Source organism: Macaca nemestrina, chromosome 4 (genome assembly GCF_043159975.1).
Source record: "Macaca nemestrina isolate mMacNem1 chromosome 4, mMacNem.hap1, whole genome shotgun sequence".
Taxonomy (NCBI): domain Eukaryota; kingdom Metazoa; phylum Chordata; class Mammalia; order Primates; family Cercopithecidae; genus Macaca; species Macaca nemestrina.
Genome location: NC_092128.1, coordinates 86,297,345 through 86,324,821, shown reverse-complemented (window position 1 = coordinate 86,324,821; position 27,477 = coordinate 86,297,345). Strand labels below are relative to the sequence as shown.

At 34.8% G+C, this 27,477-nt stretch overlaps 1 protein-coding gene across 7 annotated transcripts in view; it reads left to right on the top strand.

Moving 5' to 3' along the window:
• LOC105475614 (alkylglycerol monooxygenase) overlaps positions 1-27,477 on the top strand; it is a 423,463-nt gene that overhangs the window by 2,144 nt on the left and 393,842 nt on the right. For all 7 annotated transcript variants that reach the window (XR_011622194.1, XM_011731037.3, XM_011731035.2 and 4 more), the window contains exon 3: positions 8,849-9,000. Coding sequence is in view for 6 of the 7 variants with exons in the window: in XM_011731037.3 (XP_011729339.2) it covers positions 8,849-9,000 (152 nt within the window). In the remaining variant the exon portion in view is untranslated. The remainder of the gene's footprint in view (positions 1-8,848; positions 9,001-27,477) is intronic.

Sequence of the window (27,477 nt, the reverse complement as noted above, 5' to 3'; positions counted from 1 at the left end):
TAAAACTGTGTTTTGTCTCTTTCAGCTTCAGAAAGAATAGCTCTCTGGGGTGTAGACATTCCCTAGAGCAGGTCACACAAATCTCTGAATAACTACAATGGTTTCCTAATTGGTGTCTGGCTCTAGTACAACCCCGTTTGCAGCCAAACATTTCCATAATATGAATCTAGTGAAAATCCTTCACTGGCTCCCTATTGCCTCAAGTATAAGGTACAAATCCCTGTCTTGAACTATAGAGAACACTGTTTCTCTGACTTTGCTTTTGGGTCCTCCACTCTCCTGTCTGTCATCTTTATCCCATCATGCTTTACTACTTGCCATTGTCCACATGCCACAGGCACTTCCCTCTGCCTAGAAAACCATCCAGGCCGATTCAGATTCATTTATTAGGTCTAAGCATAGATGTCACACTCTTCAACAAGCCTTATCTGTTCTCCAACCTTATGTTAGCCATTCCTACACTACAGTCCCATGGAATTGTGTGCTTATCCCAGATCTAGAATTATCACAAGACATGATGCTCACCTGTTTTTCTCTCAGCCCTTCCTGCTAGCTCGCACACAACTTGAGAGCAAGAGGTGTGTGTTCTTAATAGTTTTAGCTCCTGTGCCTGGAATGATGTCTGTTGCATGTAAAGTTACCCAAAAAGCAGTAATATTCCTGTAACATTATGTTGATGATAAAATTAGGTGATATTGGGACCCGATAATAGTAAGATATAAATGACCTACTGTTTGTTTAGAAAGAGTACATTATAATGTGTGAAGAGGAAAGACCAAAAAATGGAAGTCATCTTCAACACATGTGGGCTTACCAAAGAGGCAGAAGGTGAGCAAAGATTCCCTTAGACGTCTGTGCTTTGAGCTACTGATGAATGTTCTCATTCCAGCTTCCCACCCATTGCTTCTTGTCCTGTTTTAAGAGCTTTACTTCGGACTGGTGCTCATTGCTTTGGAATGTTTCTATTAACCGCCCAGTGGGAAACTAAGGTGGATTTTTAAAAAATAACATGAAAACTTTAAACATCTAAAAAAGGTGGAATAATTTCATATATTACGTAAAATAGTTTAAATAGAAAATAAACCTAAAAGTATTTTTTTTTCAATAAGTGTTTGAGAAAAGTGCATTAGGTATATAGTAGAAGTAATCTTAATAATATTTACTCTGAAAAACTACTTGTAATTGTTGCATTTTGTAGTTGGAATCAGAGGAAGATAATGTCTCCAGAAATTTGCAGCTAATTCCCAGATTATCATGAATAAGAATTTACAAGTATAGATAATTTCCTTTATTATAATACATGTCCCCCTTAAGCAGAAATGAACAATAAATACATTCAACATGCCCAAGGGTATATAGCTTTAGATGTAGATTTAGTTATTTGAAAATACCCAGTTGGTTAATTTAGCTCATTCTCAGAAAGTTAAGTGTATAGGTTTATGGAAATCAGATTATTGATAAACTATAAAAGTCACCTGATAACTGAAAATTGCCCTGCATATACAATTACAGGTCATATATTTTACTGAATTGGAATGAATTTGTTAAGCATTTTGACAATGAATTTGACAGCAAATTGAATGAACTCTTCAGAATTATTTTTTTACTTTTTTTTTTTTTTTTTTTTTTTTTTTTGAGACGGAGTCTCGCTCTGTCGCCGGGGCTGGAGCGCAGTGGCTGGATCTCAGCTCACTGCAAGCTCCGCCTCCCGGGTTTACGCCATTCTCCTGCCTCAGCCTCCCGAGTAGCTGGGACTACAGGCGCCCGCCACCTCGCCCGGCTAGTTTTTTGTATTTTTTAGTAGAGACGGGGTTTCACCGTGTCAGCCAGGATGGTCTCCATCTCCTGACCTCGTGATCCGCCTGTCTCGGCCTCCCAAAGTGCTGGGATTACAGGCTTGAGCCACCGCGCCCGGCCATTTTTACCTTTTAAAGTTTGATTTGGTTCCAAATTAAATTAGATTGTTCTCTTATCATAACATTGTAAGTACCAGAAATACAAACTGTATCCTCAATACAATATTTTTGCTCAGCAGTGTCATTTTAAAAAGGTACAGAGTTATAACAGGAAAATAAGAATGAAGGAGATATTTTTACAAACTATACACCCCCAAAAGCAGAGAGAAAGAGAGAGAGAGAGAGAAGAGAGAGAGGGAGGGAAGGGGGGGAGAGAGAGAGAGAGAGAGAGAGGAGAGAGAGAGAGAGAGAGAAGGAAAAAAAGAAACCAAAACAAACCAGTCCTTCAGGGATAGAACATGCGGTTCTTTTCCTTCACCCACTACTCATAACAGTCCTTAAACTAACACAAACTGTTAACTCTGGTGCCCTTTGAGAGAAAGGTAAAAGGTTATGAACTTTAATTTGGAGAATATTTTTCTATAGTTATTTTAAATGAGAATAGCAAATTACACCTTTTTTCCTTGTAGATGTAAAGAAGAATTCTAAATTATGAAATGTGGATTTCTTTAAAGTGTTTCAAGGAATTTTCTCTTTTACAGCCTTGTCTGAAAGATCCCAGTAAAGCAAATTATCTGAAAATGATTTTTTTTTGTTTTGTTTTGTTGTATAGAACTATGGTGAAAATGTTTGTATTTTATTTGTTGCTATAAAAAAAATCCCAAATCCAGATATAAACAGAAAAGGAAAAGCAAGCCTGTGGATCCATTCCTCTCAATCCGCTTTCAGAAAAAAAAAGGAAGAATTTGACATCAATTCTTAAAACAATATTTCAGTTGAAGCCACAGCGTCAAGGGGAATCCCTGTGCAAATCATTAACAGCTGAGGGTTAGATTAACACTGCAATGATTGTATCCTCTCCCAGGGACTAATTTCATTTTCTACACTAGCAACAGGGGCTTGCTACGTCCTTCAAATAGGTGATTTCAAGACAAATGGTAGTATGCCTTTTGCTAATACGTTTGTGAAGAATTATGCTTTGGATAATAATTCCAAATAAGCATGTGGCCTCTGACAAAAGAAGTGGAAATCAAAGCGAACACGTTTTTCCACTTTGTCATTCACGTAATAGAAATGTTGTGTGCAGACTTTGAAGAAAAACGATGTGTTTTTTTTGAGGGTCTTAATTTCAGGATTACATAAAATTTCAGGTACCTTAAAGATTAATAGTGTGCTTACCATGGTGATAGAAAAGACACATGCTACCTCTTTCAAGTCTTTATGTCAAGGAAAATATTAACAATGGAGAAGATTATATCTTGTTTATAAGTCTGTTGGACAGACCATGGTCTGTAATAAAAGTCCATCTGTCCTAAGAAACAGATTCTGGGCAGGCTTGCATCTGTTTTGCTCTTCTGAAATACAGTAGACAGCCTATCATCCAGTAGGCAGCCTTCCTAATCAGATACTAGTCCTAGTTATAAAAAGATATGTCTATGTATTCTAGATAAACACAGTGTATCATGCAAATAATCTGCCTTTCTAACAATTAATCGCATATGTGACTGTAAAAAAATTAAACTTTATTTAACAAAGTATTTACAAAATCTATTGTTTAAGCAAACGTATCTAAAACTTGTGAAATATCCTGCTACTGACTTAAATGTTAATGAGTGAAAAATAATCACATTTTTTTTTTCCTGCTTGTTTAAGCAGAACTCAATTTCCAATCCTTCATTAGAAAACCGGGACTTCAATTTGTTACTTCCTTCCAATGTTTCTACTTCCATAAATTGCATCCTCCCCAGAGAAGTTTTATTCCTGATATAAATATCTACAGTATGTTTGTTTTTAATGGGTTCATTTATTCTGTTGAAACAGCAGATTATAAATCAAATTGCAATAGGTTAGAGGGATAATTTAAGTAGGTAAATTTTCAAATAAAGTTGGGGACACTCCACTTTTAATACATATGGGTCACTGCCAATTTTTACTATGGAGCTAGCTCCACAATGTTCAACCATATATATGCATACTTTTACTGGCCATGCCTGCCATGGAATTTTCCATTCCTGACAAGAAAGTTTCAATTCATCAAAAAAAAAAAAAATTAAAAAGGAGGAAATTAAACCTTTTAAAAATATTTTTGACTCTTTGGGATGGGGCCAGAGAATATAGAAAAATTGTATACTGGGTTTTTATACTAGGGGCTTTAACATGAGAGGCTAAATGTTGCCTTGGCAAATCAGACCTAACAAATGAATGTATATAATTTTGGATGATGACTTTAATAAGCAGCAATTCATTGTCCAAAATAAGAGATAAATGAATCTATGTAATGTTAATAATAATGCTTTATTATTAATACTAAAGTTTGTTAACTTATAAATAATTATTAAAAATCCCCATGTAAGGAAAATAGATTTTAAAAATTTGTTGGTTTGTTAATTATATTTGAGAGAATGTCTCATTTCCTCTTAACATTTGCATTAAAAAATGAATAAATAGACTTTGCCTTTGTTATTAATTGCATAACTTCACAAACTGCTATTAGATGAAACTTCCCTAGTGAATGCAAGGTTCACTGCTTATTAGTCTGGACTTGTGTGTTTATTCAATCGAGTAATACATTTCCTGCAAAGTAAAGAATGTGGCAAATTCATTTCTTCCAAATCTATCACATTGTGTTTTTAAAGGTTTATGGTTTTATGGTTTCTGTTATGAAGAAATTAAATTAAGTGATTGTTTTATGAACATAATACCATTTAACAATAAGAATTAGTAGTACAGATTTTATTTGTTTGCAGACGGTAAAGGTAATATTATCTATCTTATTATGACCAAGCAAAAATCAATATTCCACTAGATGGAGCAAAAGTGGCAGTAGCTTTACAGACAGGCAGTGCAAACTCCCGGATTCAGTTGAAGAGATTTTGAAGTAAATAAATAACAACATTTCGCAGAAAAATCTCTCTCACTCTCTCTACATAAATGTATATATGTGTGTGTGATCCAATATATATACATATATATATGATCCAACATATATACATATATATGATCTAATATATACATATATATGATCCTATAGATATACACACATATATATGATCCAAAATATATACACACACACAAACACATATATATATGATCCAATACATTAATTTATTTGTAACTTCTTGGAGTTTTAAGGATATTTGTAATAATCTTGTTTAAATATTCATTTATTTTCCGGCTCATAAAACAAGAGTATTCAAAATAAAAATATCTATTTTTTTTTAAGTTTTGTATAATCTGGCCAAATCAGAACACTCAGCTATAATGACAGTTATGGAATAATATAAATTGGCAGATTCGTATGAGTATAGTACATAAGTCTACTTATTCTGAAACTTGCTCTGTTATTTTAGGAGGTTGCCGTGAGAGCATTACTTCAAATGTCACTTACTTTCTTAATGACAACAACCTGAGAGTCATTTTAGGGCTCATTCAGCCTAATTATCTCATGCCTTAAATTATCCTTAGATACTGAACGGGTGAACGTCATGACCACTCTCACACTTCTATTCTTGGTGATGGGTAGACTCAGATGGAGATGACTTTGAAAACTTATTTGTTTCTAATTCTCAATCCCCAAATAACATTTATTTCTGATTTATTGATTATTTTTTAATATTAGCATTAAAACTGAATTTTATTTTGTAAAAAATGGGGATTAATACTAAATAGTAATTTAGTAACTTAGCAGCTTTTTTATAGTAACTGAACATTGACAAATTTCTAGTGATGAGAGAAAAATGTTTTGTAAAACACACAGAAAATCAGATCACTAGTTAGAGAAATAAGCTACTTTTCATTTGCTGAAACATATACTTCAGACCCAAGAGAAAACTGCTGTTTGGGGGAATTCATGAAGAAAATAGGACAATGGAAGGAAAGCCTCTCTATACGCAGGTTGCTAATTAGAGGATTCTAATGTCTCTTTACATTTAGATCACTTTCCTGGTCTTACATTCAAACTTAAGGCATAAAAGTGATCTAGTATTTGGGAATTCCAAGCCCCTGTGCTACCCAATATTCCATCTTCATGTGATAAAGTAAGCTTACTATATACGTACATATTATATATGCCTCTTCCCGCAGGATGGAGTTTAGAGAGTTTAAATTCCAGGATGCAGAGTCATGTGCTGAGATTGCAGGGTGGAAGGGGTAAGGGGGATTGAGGAGAGAAAAAGGAAGGAACTTTGGTTTATGATTCAAGGTCTGGTGGGAACATTTTTGAAAATGTAGGTGTTATTTTCTGCAATCCAGGGCTTTCCAGAGCTTGAGAATCATTTCCCAGCTGTATTGCTTAGGTGAATTACTTTTAGTTGTGGGCACTCCATGGCTATTCTTTCATATATGTAATAAAAGAATATCAAATTAATTTTGCTGATAGAAAGCAGGGAATATAACTCTCACAGCTTCTCCCCTCCTTCTTCGTGTCTTAAGGGAAGTTAGGCTTCATGCTAATGTGTGTGGGATGTGGTGGGGGGAAGGCTTGACTGTAGTATGTCAAGCATATTTCAGCTCGATTTGTGTCAACCCTAATAAGTCAGTTGATGGGGTAATAAATTGGGTGTCTGCTCAAGACCTGGCACCTGTAGAGGAAATAGAAAAGTATTTCAATTTCAGGCAGGTTTTTAAAAATTTTTATTTATCGATTGATTTAATTGTATTTATTTATTTATTTATTTTAACAAATGGAAGTTTTTCAAGGACCTTCAATCTGTTATTGAGATCTTGGTATCTTAATGCCTATTTTCGTTTTCACTGGAGCTGACAAGAAAGATAGTATTGTTTTTTAAAAGGTATTAAATTGAGGGAACATTTATAAGGCTGGTGGCATTTGCCCTGTTTAATAGTGTGTTCTTGCGTCTTGTACTGTGCCTGGCACTTAGTAGGCTCTTCATATGAATTCACTGAATGATTGCCTGAATCCATGGAGGAATCTGCCTTGATACCGTGTGCTAATACTTAAGCCATTCAGCTATAGATGATTTCAACTTTCTACTACATTTTGTTTTAATCTATTTTTCTGGATCAGTTGTCTTAAGGCAGAGGTTATCAACTGGGGAAATTTTTACTCCCCAGGAAACACTTGGAAATATCTGGAGACATTTTTGTAATCATAGCTGGGGTGAGAAGGAGGGGTCCTAAATCTAGGTGCTAAAGAACAGCAATGCTGGAATACATTCAATGATGCACACGAAAGGCCTTCGAAACAGAAAAGTATTTGGCCCAAATGGCAGTAGTGTTAAGAATTCCTGTTTTAGAGAAATTGTTATATTGACGCATATAAAACTGATATTGTCATTTTTAACCTAAAACTTGAATTTTATATGGGTAACCCCTACTAATAAACAATAGTGAGCAATTTTAAGATTTCATAGTTTCAGTAAACTTTTGCACCAAACAACCTCTTCCAACAAAGAACTATCCTGTCCAATTGTCAACAGTGGCACTGTTGTGAAGCCCTCATCTAAATATATAAAAGTAACCAACCAAGCTAACAAGATTTACAGTATAATTTGTTCTAACCCCCTACTTTGACTAACATACCTTCATAAAAACTTGGAAGGCAGGTTTTAAATGAAGGCCCACAAGCAGTCTCAGGGCCACTGCAGCAGTGGTTTCTGGAGTACTCAGAGTATCACTCAGATTGACATTGTAGTAGGGGTACAGGATGAGCAATTCCTTTGGGTCAAGGACTTGAACACAGGGACAAAACTGCTTCTTCCAACCATGTAATCTCAAATTGGAAATTGAGTTTTTTAATGTGTGGTGATGTGTACTCTTGTTCAAAATTGTAAGCATTTGGCATTTCTCTGAGTTATGTACATTAATGCTGTTATAAGATAGCCTAGTGTTTTACAGATTAAATAATAATACTTTAAAATATTAAAGTATAAGAGGTTGTTTTAAAGTTATTAAATCACAGTTAAAGTCATATCATAATTAAATTCAAGAATAAAATTAAAGGGCTGGATCTTTAAAAGAACCAGTAAAATGCTAATTTGCAGAAACTGACTCTGTAAAGGGAAATACTGTAAAAATAAAAAATTTTAGTAGTATAATAATCTGCACCACTTCTTCCACTTTTATCTAAAATTAGAATATTTAAGAAGTTTCTCAGAATTTTCAGCACCAAATTTGTTGATGACTTATAAATATATCTTTATTAACCAGAATGATTCTTTTTATATTTAAAAATAAACATAGAAGAAAAAGTCAACTCAATCAAATTGATAAAAGAGACAAAACAAATAATCTAGAAGCTAATCTTAAATTTGATCACATAAAACTTGAAAGAAAAAATAATATACTTTCTAAAATTAAAGTATATTTTGTAGGTTTTTAAAAGTTACTGAAAATAAGAATTTGCAGAAGTTTGATAAATAGGTGGCAAGATATAGTCTAGTGTCTGAGTTTTAGAAACAATTGTTTATTTTAATTAGGTTTGTATACCTTACATCTAAGGAAATTTTTCTCCTAATATTTTGAAAAGCCTAGTTTATATTCCCTTTATAAAGCATTCTTAATATATACTTCAGTAAAATTTAGAAATGACAATCATAGAAATTAAGTTGTAGTCTTGTCATATTTATGTTGCATGGGCTCAATGAAAAATATTTTAAGAGACATGAAAAAATGGCCTTTTAAATTTCATGAAGTTGAGAGCACAAACAGCTGGCATCCATGATGCCTATGAAATAAAATAAAGTTTCCTGGGAATGATTTTGATACTAAGGAATTTGAGCCTTTAAAAAGAATGACAGAGAAGAAACAAAGTAGAAGAAAGAGTTTCATTTTTTCATATGAAGACGTTAATTTTAAATGTTATCTAAAACATTTTAGCATAATTTTATTTCTAAAATGTTATATAATCACTGATTGTGAATTTTATCTTCCAGTCTATTTTTCAGGAGCATTGAACTGACCAGTTATATTTACATCTGGGAGAACTACAGGCTGTTCAGTTTGCCTTGGGATTCTCCATGGACTTGGTATTTAACCTTCTTCGGAGTTGACTTTGGCTACTACTGGTTCCATCGTATGGCCCATGGTAAGCTGCGAATGAGGACTTTTTGTTAACTTAGGTTGAACTGTGTTTGGTACATAGTATATATTCAGTAAATAATTATTGAATGGATAAATACAGGAATAAAATAGGATGTTTTATTGGATATAAAAGTTAATAATGAAGGTTTACTTTGCAATTTAAGTGGAGAAAATCTGAAGCCATATTTTAAAAGGATATGAAATTATTGGAAGTACATTTTTTTCACTTCTTTCTAATTTTAAAAAAGATTAGAAAGTGATGGCTATAGCATTGCTTTTTAAATCATTTACCGTTTGGTTTTTAATGAAAATTTTAATTGTTATGGGGGTATTTATTAGTCAGAACCCAAACAAGTTCCTAACATTTGGCTGTTAGGATAAAAGGTTTTTTTGTTTGTTTGTGTTTAGTTTTTTTATTTCAATAGGTTTTGGGGGAGCAGGTGGTGTTTCGTTATGTGAATAAGTTCTTTAGTTTTGATTTCTGAGATTCTGGTGCACCCATCACTCGAGCAGTGTACCCTGTACCCAATGTGTAATCTTTTATCCCTTGCCACCCCCACCCTCTCCCCTGAGTCCCTAAAGTCCAATGTATCGTTCTCATGCCTTTGTGTCCTCTTAGCTTAGATCCCACATATGAGTGAGAACATATGATGTTTGGTTTTCCATTCCTGAGTCACTTCACTTAGAATAATAGTCTCCAGTTCCATCTGGGTTGCTGAAAATGCCATTATTTCATTCCTTTTTATGGCTGAGTAGTATTCGATGCTAAATATATGTCACATTTTCTTTATCTGCTCATTTCTTGATGGGCATTTGGGCTGGTTTCATATTTTTGCAGTGAAAAGGGAACCCTTTTACACTGTTGGTAGGAAGGATAAACTAGTACAACCTCTATGGAAAACAGTGTGGAGATTCCTTAAAGAAGGAAAGGTAGATCCACTACTGTTTGATCTGTAATTGATCCAGTAATTCCAGTGGAATTGCTGGATCAAATGGTGGATCTACTTTTCCTTCTCTACCCAGAGGAAAATGAATCATTATATGAAAAAGATACTTGCACATGCATGTTTATAGCAGTATTGCATTTTAATATATTGCCTTCCATTATTGTTATTATCACATGCTTGGTAGAGTCTAAAAATGTACACAATATCAAACTTCACAGCCCAATTATTGAGGGTCATTCAGGACTCTGTAACAGAATGGAATTTTAAGTAATGTATTCTACTATAGTAAGCTTAATTCAATTTGTTGGCAGTACTTCCACATTACAAATGAAAATGCAATCAGCTAGGCCCTGACCATATGCACTTTTCTGTTACCATAGTTTTGCAAAATGTCTCATCTGCAAAAGCCCTCTTACTGCACTGGTTCACTGAATTTGCTTTTTGGGATTCTTGGCTGCACTTCCAAAGAAATATTTTGTTATAGAAAGGGAAATGGAAGAATGAGGAACAAATCTAGATCTGAACCTCTGTAGGGATATGTAGGGGCTGAGAAATAGTTGTAGAGCTAAGGTGAGCAAGTGGTCTCTGAGGAGAAAAAAGCATGCCAAAGTATTTCTGAAGGGAAGAGCGGGAAAGTACTAATCTTGAAAAACTACTGAAGAGCAGAACTCAGGATTTCAGTGGGTGGTTGGTTGAGTGGGTGGGGAGGAAGGAAGGAAGAGGAAGGAACCTGGAATAATAATAATAAATAGATGGCAGATGGACAGAAGAGACAGAGATCAGGGTGAATAACTGAGTTATCTGTGTAGGAGTAAGTGTGACCAAATATCCTTCCCAAGCAAGGATGAAGGAATTAGGAGTAGCATGGATTTGTGTTATGCTCAAGGCTGTTAAACTTTAAATATAGCATTGTTTATGTTAACCACCTTAAGCATGTGCATTTAATGAAACTCTATGAAGGCTTAATTTATTAGAACAATTTGAAGTGAATATATAAATTAGAAAAAGTCATTAATTTTGTGTGTGATAACATTTGTCTTTGACACATAATAGGTCAGTTCCTGACACTATTTCCTCATATATAAATGCAAAGGCTACTCCAAAATCAAACATGATTAAGAATAAATATGGTTTATGTAATAACATATTTGTGTTTTATTTCAAATGAGTAGTTTTTTTCCTAAAATGAACTCATTGGCAATCTTCCTCATTTTCTATGCAACAAAGGAGTGTTCCAGAAAGCATTTATATTGTACTATATTACATATTTTCAAGAACCTTCCTCATGCCACACTGCCCAGCACGGATGTGTTTATTTGGGAAATCTGCAAATTTGTTTACTCCTTGAAAGCCCACTATAACAGGAAACAAAGAACCAACAAAATATTACCAATATAAAACTCTTAAAAATGTTGATTATAAGTGTTCTCAGTTGGGAAGAGTAATAAAGTAAAATAACATATTAAAAATGTGGCATCAAGGCTATTTAAAGTATGCTTCTCATTAGAAATTTTGAACTGAATCCAGTAAAAAAGGCAGGCATTAAAAAAATTTTGAAAACCTTCTGGAAAAACATTCACAACCTTCAGGCTATGCAGCCAAACCGTAAGTTCAAAGACTTTTGACTTGTAATGGAAAGCTAGTAGGAAAAAAGTAATTTATTTAAATGTATCAACCTTCAATATAATGCTTAAATTTTAAATTTTATAAATAATATTGTAAAATATTAAAATGGGTTTTTAGAAATCAAGATACACACAGGACTAAAAAAACTTCCATATAATATCCAATTTCTTGACCCTCTTGGAATACTGTCCAAATTGAATAACTGGTCAAATTTATTTAACTGAAAAGTTTCAATAATTCCAAAATACATATGTCATCTTAAAATATAGTAAGATAAAAATAAAATCCTACTTTTTCTATTCAATGTATTACTTTCTTTTCACTACTTCAGAATGATATAGCAAAAACATATTTCACATTTGTTAGTATGTTAAATGCTGTGAGTTTTGAAGAAACAATATATTATGTATTTAAAATTTTGTCTTTACATGTATTTAAATTGCTTCCTTAGGATTCCAAATCATTGCTGGATTTGTTGTTGTTGTCATTTGTTTCTATTGCATATATGCTGCATTTTCTCAGTAATGGGACAATTAGCAGAAAACAGTTTATTCTCAACATTTGAATTCCATCTCTATCACTATGCCAAGATATTGAAGTTCTGTATGCTCTTTATATATTTTTTTCTTCCTCTGGAATGAAAAAGAAATTGCTAATTATGGTCAAATTACACAAAGCAAGGGCAATACAATAGTTCTATTATAGACAGCTTTGATGATTTTAGAAAAATATATAGAAGGATAAATAGTTCTTAAATTTAAAAAGTAACTTTGTGCATTCTTTTCCTCCACATAAAAATAGTGCATTAGGCTGGGCGCAGTGGCTCACGCCTGTAATCCCAGCACTTTGGGAGGCCGAGGCTGGCGGATCACAAGGTCAGGAGTTCGAGACCAGCTTGACCAACATGGTGAAACCCCGTCTCTATTAAAAATACAAAAATTAGCAGGTGTGGTGGTGCATGCCTGTAATCCCAGCTACTCAGGAGGCTGAGGCAGGAGAATTGCTTGAACCCGGGAGGCGGATGTTACAGTAAGCCAATACCATGCCATTGCCATCCAGCCTGGGGCGACAGAGCGAGACTCTGTCTCAAAAAATAAAAAATAAAAAATAAGTATATTATTTTTCTTTGTACATTTTATTAGTTACACTAAACATGTAAGAAAACAGGTAAAGATTTTCAAGGAAGCAGTTTTAAAAGCTGATAATTACTGCTTGGGAGGAACAAGAATGAGGCCTTCAGGGTCCTGATAATAAACTCTGTCTTGCCTTGGGAGGTGTTTACATGAGTTCTTATATTTGTAAAAATTCCTTGAGTTAGTTGTACACTTAAAATTTATACTTTTTCTCTATACATACTTTTATAGAAAGTTAAATTCATAAATAATGTCACCGATGTAATTTCTTGGTTTATAGTTCTAAGGCCGAATGCTACAGTATATAACCAAATTTAGAAAAACAATACAAGAGGTTATGATTTGTGACTCTATGTATAAATACATGATTTTATACTATTTTCAACTGTATCAGTGTCAACCAAGTATGGGGAAGTGCCAGCATGCCAGTTATTAATTTATGGCCTCTCTTCAAATCTATTCTTCTTTGCCCTTCCTTGTATTGTCAGAGCTGCATGCTGTAGACATTTCTCTTTTCCCAGCTGACTTGATGTTAGACTTTGCCAATTTAAGGGGCTGGAGGGACACTGCAAAGGCGAAACATGAGAAAGGGACCTTGCCTCCATTTTCCAGCATGCTCTTTTGTATCTGGCACTTACAGGTTTGGTATGTGAGGGATGTGGTACACTTCACCTCTTGCTCAGCTGTAGCCTACACACTCTGGCAAGATTCTCTGCCATTCAGGGGGCCGCACCAAAAAAACTAGCTGTAGCTCATACACTCTGGGACCTATATACTCTATTTAGTAAATTTCTCTGTCGCCAACAGAGTTCCAGTCGTAGCCACAACCTCTCCAGAGATGTCTGAGTCTTAGACTTGGGGGTGGTGTGATTGTGTGAGTACATGAGTTGGACTCTTCTAAAGGTATAAGTACCTCCTCGATTCTCTATCCCTCAGCTCTATAGGCAGTAGCTACATTCTTTGGCTGCTACTTCTGTAACATTGAATTCCTCCCTCCTTACCTCTTTAGTAGTTAAATTCCTCTTTACCCATTAATAATTCTTTATATTAACTTTTCCTTATTCAAGTTACTAATGTGGTTTCTGTCTCCTGATTGGACCCTGACTGAAATAGGCAGCCTCCTCATATATTACATAGAATAACAAATTAGAGTTTTCATATGAAAAAAGCTCAACATCACTAATCATTACAGAAATGAAAATCAAAACCACAGTAAGATACCATCTTACACTAGTCAGAATGACTATTATTAAAAAGTCAAAAAATAACAGATGTTGGTGAGGTAGCAGAAAAAAAGGAATGCTTATACACTGTTGGTGGGAGTGCAAGTCAGTTCACATTGTGTAAAGCAGTATGACAATTCCTCAAATAACTTAGAATTACCATTTGACACAGAAATCCAGTTATTGAGTATATACCCAAAGGAATATAAATTGTTCTATTATAAAGACACATGCGTGTGTATGTTCAATGCAGCACTATTCACAATAGCAAAGACATGGAATAAATATAAATACCAACCAATGGTAGACCAGATAAAGAAAATGTGGTATATATACACTATGGAATACTATGCAGCCATAAAAAAGAAAGAGATCATGTCCTTTGCAGCAACATAGATAGAGTTGGAGAACATTATCCTAAGCAAACTAAGGAAGAGAAAACCACATACCACATGTTCTCACTTATAAGTGGGAGCTAAACAATGAGAACACAGGGATGCTAGGAGAGGAGCACAGACACTGCAGCCAACTTGAGTATGGAGGGTGAGAGAAGGGAGAAAATCAGAAGAAAGTACCTATCAGGTACTATGCTTATTACCCAGGGGATGAAATTATCTGTACACCAAACCTCATGACACACAGTTTACATAGAACAAACCTGCACATGTGCCCCTGAATCTAAAAGTTAAAAAAAATTAAAAATAAAATTAATAATAATCAAAAATTAAAATATAGAATTTATCCAGTTGCACCTTTTACTATTATATTTCATTCTGAGGCATTGATTATACATTAAGGTTACAAAATTTAGTTTAGTCCTGAAAGCGGGATCATTATCTAAAATTATTGTAATAAGCAATCCGTACTATCCCCTCAAACCGTTAACTTTTTCCTTCAGCAAAAACGTTGCTTAATTCGTTTTAAAATTCATCTCATTCTGTATGCAAACAAGGTAGTGTTCACAATTTTTGTGTAGTTACAAATATTTATTCCCACAACTTCATTTTGATTAAGTGAGCTCCTATATATGACTCTTAAAAGTTATTCATTCCTTTCTGGCTTTCTTTTAGAAGCTGAAGTTAGATTATCCTAATTTCAATCATAGTTTAAACAAAGGAAATAAACAGATGTATTGCTGAGAAATTATTTTAACTTGTGAAGGTGCCAGGATTGTGGTCTGCATTGATGAATAGATTACTTACATTCTTCTGTACTTGTTTTTTGATGTCAGAATATACCTAAGATTTTTGTAACTCTTTACTATACGTTATGACTGATTCTTTATTTTAAAAATACATGATGACAGGTAATGCTGGCTCATACCTGTAATCGTAGCACTCTCAGTGCCTATGGAGACCAAGGCAGGAGGATAGTTTGAGGCTAGGAGTTTCAAGACCAACTTGGACAACATGGAGAGACCTTTTCTTTACAAAATATTGAACAATTAGCTGGGTGTGGTAGCACATGCCTATAATCCTAGCTGCTCAGAAGGCTGAGGCAGTAAGATCACCTGAGCCTGAGCCCAGGAATTTTAGGCTCCAGTGAGCTATGATTGTGCCACTGTACTCCAGCCTGGGTGTCAGTGTGAGACCCTGTCTGTAAATATAATAATATATACTACTAATAATACATTGTGATTGTATTCTTAGTGGATCACTTAGGGTAAGCTCTACCTTGTATTTGCCTGAGTTACTACCGTTTTTCTTGTCTTCCCTCATGATCCCTTACTTTTCCTCAGTCCTTGAAGTGTGATTATTTAGCACCTCTACGAGAGAAGCCTTGGAGTTCCCACCAACAACTTTCCTATGCCTTTTAGTCTCTTATCATTAGTTTCAACCAAAAACATGGCACCTATGTTAACCATTTTCCTCTGAGTTTATTTCAGTGACAAGAGCCATCCCATGTCGAATGTTAAACATTTGTCCATCGAAGCACTTAAAATATGTATGAACTGAAAGGTCACCATTATTTCCCCTCGAAATGCCTGATTTGAGGGGGTCTTTCTCAGAGAAATAGCATATTCGTATCACTAGCAACTGCAGTCATTTTGAAAGACACAGACTAACTTTCCTTTGGTGTTCTGAGATTCCATATGTAGATAATGTATAGAAAGTACATTTGAAACAAAGATTATGGCTATTACCAAGGGATTGTAAGCATAAATTCATTGAGTTATTAAACAGGGAAGTCATAAACAAAAATAAAATATAGGGATGTCAGGAATCTCCATTAGTCTATTTTTGAACATTGATTGTAAAGTATAGAAATATTTCCAAGAATAATTAGGAGAACTGAGGATGGCTGTGCAATATTCTCCAGAAATTTAATTAAAAGCTGTGAAATGAGTAATCAAAATTAAATTGGAAGGCATAAATGGAGTAAAGATTATAAACTTTAACTTACTTTTGATTCTTTTTATGGACACAAAATATGCCGTGTTTTTCTTTTAGCCTTAGAACATAATGTATTCGCCTCTTACGTAGCAGAAAGAGCATTAAAATTTGAATCAAAAGATCTAGGTGTGCACCACTGTGCAACTGTTTACCACACACATAACTTTGAGATTAACCTCTCTGAGACAGATTTTATGTATTTTACTCATCTTCTAGTTTTGTGAAGCAATTCTAATGAAAATTCTTTTAAAGTCCAGGAACCAAGTATAGATGAGTAAATGAATAAATAAGCCAATTCAAAGAAAGTAAGATGGAGCCTTATGTAAACGTTTAGGGACATTTCAGATGGAAACAGGAGGGAAAACACTTAAATTTGGAGTAGACTTTAGGATTGTTTTGGAACAATATGTGGTTAAATACGATCTGGAAAAAACAGATTTTGTCCGAAGTAATTTTATTCAGAAAGAGAATTTGGAAGTCTCTTTCACTAAATATGTATGATGCATTCGCACACAAAATATTTGAATACAGCCATTTTAGACCAAAAAAAGTGAAATCAAGTTGAATTCTATCCACTTCTATTTACTGAACAAGTATAATTATGATGAAATTTAGTTTTATCATATTAAAATAGCACAATGAAAGATGGCTGTGTGAATTATTAAGAGGATACATGAAGATTTTTGCAGTAATCATCAACTTAGATATTTATTTCTATAGCTATTGACTTCACTTATGCATTTATTTGTGAATAAATGAATTAATACATTTACTTATGTATTATTTTTTCAACAAATATTTGAGACCACTTATCTTATACCAACCCTATACTAAGTACCTGAGATACTTGCTTAATAACAGGTATGGTCACTGATTGTTTATTCTATTGTGAATCAGAGACATCAACAACTAAATTACAATAATAATAGGGGCAGGTTCTAAAATTGATAAACTGTCCTCTCATTGCCATTAATTCTGAAATTTACAAATTTCTGAAAAGTCTGTATTGTATGCATAAACATCAAATGGGATTCTGTTTAAAATTCTTATTTCTGAAATGATGATGCTAGTAAAAGTACTAATAGTAATACAGAAAATTAAATTTCAAGTGTCACTGAAGGGCTTTGGAGAAGCAACAAGTATAGTGGTAAAAAAAGTAGCTTCTGGAGCCAAGTTCCCTGAGCTCAGCTCTTTGTACTGACACTTATTAACTGAGATTTGAGCAGTTTAATCTGTGTCTTAGTTTCTTCATCTATAAAATGGGAATAATAATAATAATAGCATATATCTCATAAGATTTGTATAAAGCTTAAATGAGTAAAATTTAGGGGAGTGACTGTCAGATTCTTAATACTATTTAAATGTTAATCACTGTTATTGAATACATGTTTTTTTATATTGCTAGGTACTAGACTATGTGTTTTGTGTTAGTAACACAGTATATTGTATTATTTAATTCCCAGAATAACCCTTTAAAGTAGGCACTCAGTCATTCATGAGACATTAAGTGAGCACCCACTACATACTACAAAGCCTCCTAATTGCTAGGATTATAGCAGTGAACAAATAAAAGTTGCTGCCCTACCTTGTATTTGACAGCACACCTGGGAGCTTATAGTTAACAATAATTTAATTGTTCACTTGAAAATAACTAAAATAGTATAACTGAATTGTTTGTAACCCAAAGGATAAATGTGTGCAGTGATGGATATCCAATTTTTTATGATGTGACTGTTACACATTGCATTCCTGGACCAAAATATCTCATGTACCCCATAAATATATACACCTATTATGTACCCACAAAAATTAAAATTTTTTTAAAGTTATAACCATTTTGGTGCTTACATCCTAATGAGGGAAGAAAGTCCAGATATAAAATGTATTCTATGTAATATGCCAGGTATTGAGGCATGCTGTGGAATCCAGAGTGATGGACCCAACAGTCAGGTAAGTTCAAATGTCAAAGTAATTAGTTTGAAATGCATAATTTTTTGAGTTTGACTAATTTCCTAAGGAATTATTTTATTTGTTCAAAACCAAACAATTTTCTTATTTTAACTTCATTTTGTAATGTATTTCTTGAATTCTGATTCTTTTTTTCTAAAGGTACAAAGAAAGAGTATGCCCCCCAATTCCTATAAAATTGCCCCCCCATTCCCATAAAAATAGGAATAACTTATTTTTTTTACTCCAAAGCATTTGTCTAGGAAATAATTGCAGAGAAAAGCACAAGTGAGCAAAAGATAGGAAATGAAATGTTCATCTAAATCCATCCCCGAGAGACAGGCTCTGTAAATAGAGAGTAAGAAAATAGACCCTGGAACCAAACTGCCTGGATTCAAATTCTATTGTTACCACTTTTTAACTGTGTAATATTAAGCAAGTTATGCCACTCCCTTGTGTTTCCTTATTTGTAGATGTAAATAACAATAGTATAATTTTCACAGACTAACTGAGAGGTTTAAATGAGTAAAAATGGACAAAACACTTAGGGTGCAGTCTGACACATAAGTAAAAAGTTATGAATTCATATGTTGTCAACCTGTTTATGTAATGTATTTTATATAATGCAGTAATATAAATATTACTATATTTTCTATAAATAATAATTAAAATACATTGGTAGTAATAAGAATTGCCTTACCCAAATTCAGGGTTAAATTTACTTACCCTCATACAAACTTAATTTTTTTTCTCACTGTTAACTGGGGATAATAATACTTCATAAAGGATCTTATAAAGATATAATATATTTGTGTATTTGTACAAATGTATTATATAATACCATCCAAAGCTAGGAAACCTTGGTTGTATGAAGAATGCCATATTGATTTCTATTTATCAAATTGTAATGGAATTATCTTTGTCTTTAATCAGATGCATTTATTGGAAAATGAATATTTTAGTTGTCACAGAGACCGTTGACAGGCTGTGTTTTAGATTTATACTGAAATTAGACATGATACTAATGATCTTTTCCTAGATGAATAGTTGTCAACTGTAATAAACAAAATTATATTTCTTTTCCCCAAGTGAATATCATGGAATTTGATTTTTTTCTAGTAAATCAAACTTATCCATATTCCCTTCTTCCTTCAACACTTGAAAGTTTTTATTTTGAAATTTTAAAGATTTACATGAAAGGTTTTAAAAGAAATAAAATCCATTAGAATTCATACATTTGCCTATATTTTAAAATGTCTTTTGTTGTCTTTTCATCTTAATTAAATATTAATCCATCAAAATATGCTTTTCTAGCTTAGAGATTGAAATGTCTTTTCCAGAACCTAGGAAATGACTTGAAAAAAATTGCTAAAACAGATTTGTTCTTTCTTCTCTTACACTAATGGGTAATTCGATTTTGTTCTTTTTTTTTTTTTTAACAATTGAAGCCTCATACTTCTTAAAATAACTTCTAAAATGTAACTTTGTGCCGTAAGTATGTATCCTAAAGTATGTACTGTGTATAGTTTTATTCTCTCGAAATTTGCAAATCTTGGTAATAAAAAACCCCACCACTGTATATTATCAAAATATATAGCTTGTGCTACATCATCTTTTAGAATAAATTTTCAATGCCAGCTCTGTGTTTTGGAACTGTTTGAAGAATGAAGAAGACACGTCTTCCATGTGAAGTGCTTATACTCTGAGTTAAACAAACAGAACAGCAGAGCCCCAGAAAAATACACCAGATGTGCAGGTGGTAGTTAAATCAACAAGAAATCTGATTTCATCAGTATTAGATTTCATTAGTAGTGATCTTTTCTTCTTTAGAAATATAGGAATATAGTGGAAAAATAAGTCCTTATGCAGAATTTGATGGCTCCCACCATGGTGAAAATATTGCTGAGGAAAAAAATCTGACTCTAAGTAAAAGGACAAAGTGAACTGCACGTAAAGCATAAAACCAAATGAGTAGGAAGAGAAAACAAAGAATGTAAATGAGGTTGAGTACAGGATATTTGAGTGGAGGCAGTGATATATAAATCATATTTATAGCAAAGATCTGTAAAATAAATTTAAAAATTTTACTAAAAATGAATAGTACAGGCAATCATAATTTAATAAAACCAGATAATAACTATATAGGTACATTGTTACCATCATAGATTAATATTTTGACTAAATAAATATCGTAAGAAAAATGGCAAATGAAAATGCAACAAACACGATTATTAATCCCAAGAAAACAGATTAATGAATATTTTATGAGAATGGAGATAAATAAGAATAAATACATAACCACAGCATAACAGGAACTCTTTGGAATGGCAATATATATTATTTAGATCTTAATTAAGTACCAAGTGTCTTTTTAGTGACTCTAAATACATATTCCCATGTGTATAAAAAACAAAAACTGAAACAGAAAGTACTTAAGGATATTACTCTGAGAGGTTTTGCCAAAATCTTGTGGGTGAAAGATGAGCACTGAATTTCACTAAAGGTGTAAGGAAGATTTTTTGTTTGTTTTGTTTTGTCTTTTGAGACAGGGTCTTGCTCTGTCACCCAGGCTGGAGTGCAGTGGCGTGATCTTTTCTCACTGCAACTTCCACTTCTCAGACTCAAGCCATCCACCCACCTCAGCCTTCTGAGTAGCTGTGTCTGTAGACACATGCCAACATTCTTGACTCATTTTTAAACTTTTTATAGAGATGGGGTCTCACTTTATTGTCCAGGCTGTTCTTGAACTGGGCTCAAGACATCCTCTCACCTCGGCCTCCCAAAGTGCTGAGATTATAGGCATGAACCACCGCACCCAGCCTAGGAAGATGTTTTATAGTTGACAAGATGCTCTCTCGCTGTTTTTCAAATCCTAAAGAACTCAAGATTTTGAATCTTCTTCACTGGAATCAGCCACAGGAAAACAAAATATGTGTGTGAGTCCTGCTAGTCATTGAAAACCTGTCATTTTATTAAATAATATTAACAATTAATTAGTATTTACTGGGTTCTTACTAGGTATTCCTAAGGGATTCTCATATATCTTTTATCTTTAATTAAAACAATAACCAACTTGGTGATTTCTATCATAGCACTTTTACAAAAGAGGAAACTAAAACAAAACAAATTTAAGCAACTTGCCCAACCCTCAGAGCTAATGTGCCAGAACCTTAATACATTGACCCAAGGCCATTGATCTCAGAGCCCATGGGCTTTGCCATTTCTTGATCCTCCTAATAAAATAAAAACTTTTCATTAAATGCAACACACACTAATATCAACACCAATCCTATTTTAGATCATGTTGACATATATAAATCACCAAATATTTTGGTAGAAAACAAAAACTATATTTAATGATTTGGTTGTTAAGGTTTTCAAAACATTTACTGAAGCATTAAGCTACATTAGGATAGATGAAGCGATGCTTCCTCTGCTTCACTCACCATGCAATATTGTACTCATATTACAGTTCTCTCAATCCATTATCATACCATTTGCTAGATGATTGACTTGTGCAGTAGCTACACATTAGAAGCATATCTAAAGCTTTAAAAGCTATTGGGCCAGGCATGGTGGCTCAGGCCTGTAATTGCAGAATTCTGGGAGGCCAAGGCAGGCAGATCACTTGAGGTCAGGAGTTTGAGATCAGCTTGGCCAATATGGCGAAACCCTCTCTCCACTAAAAAGACAAAAATTAGCTGGGCATGGTGGTCGGTACCTGTAATCCTATAATCCCAGCTACTTGGATGGCTGAGGCATGAGAATCGCTTGAACAGCAATTCTCCGGGGGCCGGAGGGTGCGATAAGCCTAGATTGCACCACTGCACTCCAGCCTCCAACCTATATATCTATTTTATATATATCTATTATATATATATGTATGTATCTAAGGCATAAATAGAAGTTCTTAGACTAGAATCTTAGAATCTCTGGGGGGTAGAACTTGAGCTTAATTGTTGAGCTTAATCGTTGTTTTGGTTGTTGATATTGTTTTGGTTCTTGATATTGATCCAGTTACTTTAATGTGTAGCCCAAATTAAATAATAGTGTCTACTCATTGAAGATTATTGACAGATGAAACAAGCAACATGCTAGCTCTTTTGAAGATGCATTATCAGTAATATGTATTTAAATATTATAGAGAGTTGTACGATTGTTTGAATAATTTCCATGTATGTTGAAGTTAACTACACCCCTAGTACTACATGATGCATCTTCCAATAATAATAACATTTTTCTTTTAAAAATGCCATTATTATACCTAAGAAATTGAGCAATAAATCGATTATATTATCTAATATTGTCAGTGCATTTTAAAAATTCCCCCAATTAACCTGAGAATGTCTGTTTTGAAAGTTTTAATTAGATCAAATCAATGTTTATCCATAAGGTTTCTTTGTCTTTTTGTGTCTTTTAAGTTCATACCATAACCCCACTTTCTTATGCAATTTACATCTGTGTCCAGGCGAATTGACTTGTAATAATGGTTGGTCGGGCACGGTGTCTCACTCCTGTAATCCCCCTGCTTTGGGAGGCCGAGGCAGGCAGATCACCTGAGGTCGGGAGTTCGAGACCAGCCTGACCAACATGGAGAAACCCCATCTCCACTAAAAATACAAAATTAGCTGGGCGTGGTGGTGCATGCCTGTAATCGCAGCTGCTCAGGAGGCTGAGGTGGGAGAATCAATTGAACCGGGAGGTGGAGTTTGCAGTGAGCCGAGATCGCGCCATTGCACTCCAGCCTGGGCAGCAAAGAGCAAAACTCCATCTCAAAATAAATAAATGTCCATTTTCCAGTCATTTGATTGTTCCTCCTAGGACTGCTTAATGTTTCCCTCTGTCTTCTGAACTCTCTGCAAATTGGATGTCAGTTTCAGACTCTGGATTGATTAGATTGAGGATAAATATTTTTTGGCAAAAAAAGTTCATAAATGATGTTAAGTACTTCAGATCAGGATTACCACAAGATAGGATGCCTCATATATAATATATAATATGTATGATAATACAAGTGTAATTTGAAGATGTTGTGGGTTAGGCTCCAGACCACCATGATAAAGTGAATATCACAAGAAAGAAACTCACACCAATTTTTTTTTGTTTCCTAGAACATATACAATGTATGCTTATACTACACTGTAGTATACTAAGTGTGCAACTGCATTATATCTATAAAAACAATATAAATACTTTAATCACAAATTACTTTTTTTGCAAAAAATGCTAATGATCATCAATGAATCATATCCTTCCATCAGAGGAATCACTATCTATGGCAATGATAGCCTTACAAAACGCGTTTATTAAATAGTAAGGCTGGAAAAGTTGAAATTACTCCTTGATCCATACGTTGCAGAATGGACATTTTGTTAGCAGGCATCAAAACATTGATTTCCTTGTACATCTTCATCGGAGCTCATGGGTGACCATGTACATTGACAAGAAACCATAATACTTTGAAAGAATTATTTTTTTTTCAGAGCAATACATCTTAATACTAAGCTTAAAATAGTCAGTAAACCGTGCTGTAAACAGATGTGCTGTAATCCAGGCTTTGTTTTTCCATTTCTAGAGCATAGGCAGAGTACATTTAGCATAATTCTTAAGAACCCTGCAATATTTGGAATGATAAATGGCTTCATCTTAAAGCCACCACCTGTATTAGCCACAAACAAGAGAGTCAGCCTGTTCTTTGAAGTTTTCAAACTTCTAACTATGAAAATTGTAGATTGCATCTTCTTCCAAAATATGGCTATTTAGTCTACAATGAAAATATATTTCATGTAGCCACCTTCAATGATCTTAGCTAGATCTTCTGGATAACTTACTGTAACTTCCAGATCAACACTTGTTGGTTTGTCGTTTGCTTTTGTGTTATGGAGATGACTTCTTTCCTTAAACCTCATGAACCAACTTCTACTAGCTTCAAACTTTACTTCAGCAGCTGCCTCATCCCTTTCATCCCTCATAAAATTGAAGAGAGTTAGGGTCTTGCTCTGGATTAGGCTTTGGCCTAAAGGAAAGTTGTGGTTAGTTTGATTTTTTATCTAGAACACTAAAACTTCCTTCAAATCAGCAATGAGGCTGTTTTGCTTTCTAATCATACATATGTTCACTGGACTAGAACTTTTAATTTCCTTCAAGAACTTCTTTTCTGGATATCCACTGCTTGGCTGTTTTCCACAAGAAGTCTAGCTTTTAACCTATCTCAGGTTTTAACTTACCTTTCTTCCTAAGCTTACTCATTTCTAGCTTTTAATTTAAAGTCAGAGACATATGACACTTTTTTTTTATTTGAACACTTAGAAGTGATTATAGGGTTATTAATTGGCTTAATTTCTATATTGCTGTGTTTCAGGGAATAGGGAGGCACAATGAGAGAGAGAAAGGGGAACTGCAGGTAAGTGGAGTACTCAGAACACACACAATATTTATCCATCAACTTAATGGCAACATAGAGAGACCCCTAAAACAATTGCAATAGTAACTGGTCATAGGTCTCCATTACAGATAAAATAATAACGAAAACGTTTGAAATATTGTGTGAATTATCAATGTGTGATACAGAGACACAAAGTGAGAGCACATGTTGTTGGAAAAATGGTGGTGATAAAACGGCTAGACACAAGGTTGCCACAAACCTTCAATTTGCAAAAATTGCAATATCTGCAAAGCCCAATAAAGTGTACCACAATAAACTGAGGTATGCTTGTGTTAATGGAAAAAAGCGAGCTCTGTAAAATATTTAAAAGAGGTTTATTCTGAGCCAGTATGAGTGACCATGGCTCAGGGAAACAAACCCCAGAAGACTTAAGTGGTCCCAAGGCAGCTGGATTACGGTTTTGGTTTTATAAATTTTAGAGAGGTAAGACTTACAGGCAAACGTGTAACTCAATGGATGGAAAGTATACATTGGTTTGGCCAGAAAAGGCGAGATACCTTGCAGTGGGGACATATAGGTAGTTTCAGAGACTCTTTAATTTCCAATTTGTTAAAGAAGTAAGGCTCTCACCAAAACTTGGAATCAACAAAAAGAAATGTTTTAAGTTAAGGATGTCATGTAGCAAGATTGATGGCCTGCAGACATGGCTTAACTTTTGCTTTGTAGGGCCTTAAGTCTTATTTATAATTTGGTATCAAAATGATGCAGGATTTTTCTCAGTCACTTTGCCAGCTAGAGACCTTCGGCCGGCGACGCCCCTGCCCAGGCCTTGCTCCGACCCGAGTTCTCCGCAGGAGACACCCCATGTACTCAGCACACCAGGCAGTGCCTGGCTTGTGCCCTGGCACGAATCGCATGGCCACCATGACTGCACACTCAGTCCCTGGTGGGAGGAGTGTGTGAGTGAGCTAGTGCGAGCTGTGGCCCGTCATTCTAAACACTGGCACAGGAGTGAGTTCCATACGGGGCTTGCGGCTGGACTAGGCATGTTGCAAACAGCTCCTGCAGTGGACTCCAGTGTCCAGACGAGGGGAATGCAGTGGTGCCAAGAGACGGGTGCCCGCAACCCTGAGGCCCCAGAGGGTGTGTTACAGCATGCTAATTAGTTCTTTTAGCCACCGTCTGCAGCCTGATGGATGGCGGTGCACTCACTGCTCTGTCAGCCCTTTGCAGCTCTCCAGCCTAAGGCCCCTGGGCAGGCTCAGCCTAGCCACTGCTTCTCATCGAGTGGGGTGGCTACTTTCCCTCGGTCGAGGGCAGAGGGCCACGGTGTTACAGTTTTCTTTGTACCTGCATTTGATGAGTCCTGAGTTCTTGTCCTGCATCCAAGAAGAATGAGGTTTCCCTGAAAGTTAAAGGGTGAGGAGGGCGGAGAAGAATTGTATTGAACAATGAAACAGATCTCAGTGGGATCTCTCTCAGAGTGGGGCTTTTACGGACTCAGAATGGGGGAATGAATGCTGATTGGTTTGTGAGTATGCAAAAGAGGCTAAAAGACACCACTCAAAGGTGAGCATGGCAGTGTAAAAAACCTATTAGGGAAGGGTAGGTATATGTAAAATACTTGAAAGGCTTGAAAGGTGGGGATCAATCAGAGGAAGTCATACCAAATGGGAAGAAAGGTTCTCAATCTGGTCCGTAGATTTATCCAATATTGTGACTTGGTTTTTCAGACTTTAAACTGTCTTTGGTTTGAAAGTCCGGTTTCACCAGGGACCCACCCCTATCTGCCTAGGATTTGTCTGCCTCCTGTCGTTATCATTATCGCCATGAAGAGTCTGTTTTGTCAGCCCGAAGACCTCTATTTTAACATAAATGCTGCTCAGTTGCTGTGCCTAAACTCCAAAAGGAAGGGAGTATTATGAGGCAAGTCTGAGTTCCCTTTCTGTCGTGGCCGAGAATTCAGTTTTTAAGGTTTTTCTGGAGTCTCTTTGACCAAGAAGAGATCCTTTCAGGCAGTGGGGCTTAGGATTTTATTTTTAGTTTCCACCTGTATTATAAATTTTATATTCATATAATTCTATATATATTATTTGTGTGTATGAAATAAACAAAGACATATATATATTTTTTTCTTTTTTTTTTTTTTTGAGATGGAATTTTGCTTTTGATCCCCAGGCTGGAGTGCAATGGCATGATCTTGGCGCACTGCAACCTCTGCCTCCTGTGTTCAAGCAATTCTCCTGCCTCAGCCTCCCATGTAACTGGGATTACAGGCCTGCGCCACCATGCCCAGCTAATTTTTGTATTTTTAGTAGAAATGGGATTTCTCCATGTTGGCCAGGCTGGTCTCAAACTCTCGATCTTAGGTGATCCGCCCACTTTGGCCTCCCAGGGTGCCAGGATTACAGGCGTGAGCCACTGACCCTGGCCACAAAGACCTGTTTCTAGAAAAATACGGTTGCATATCCAAACTGATTCAATAAAGTAAGGAAAATACAAATTTTCTGTGGGCCATTAAAAATTTAATTAGTTCTCAAACGTTAGCATTTTTTATAAATAATTACCAATTAACCTTTACTTTAGCACATAGATGTGTCTTAGTTCCACCAAATATTGCATAATTATTTTAGCCTTCATTTTTGAAAATTGTCTGGATCAATTATTATACTGGAGTTATAAAATCATTTATTTAAAAAAAAATATTATTCCTTTTACACCATTACCCAGCATTTTCTTCCTGTTCCTCCTAGTGGGTAGAGATAGAATATATGTATGTGTATATGAATATACAAACATAAGTATATATAATTTTATATTGATATCT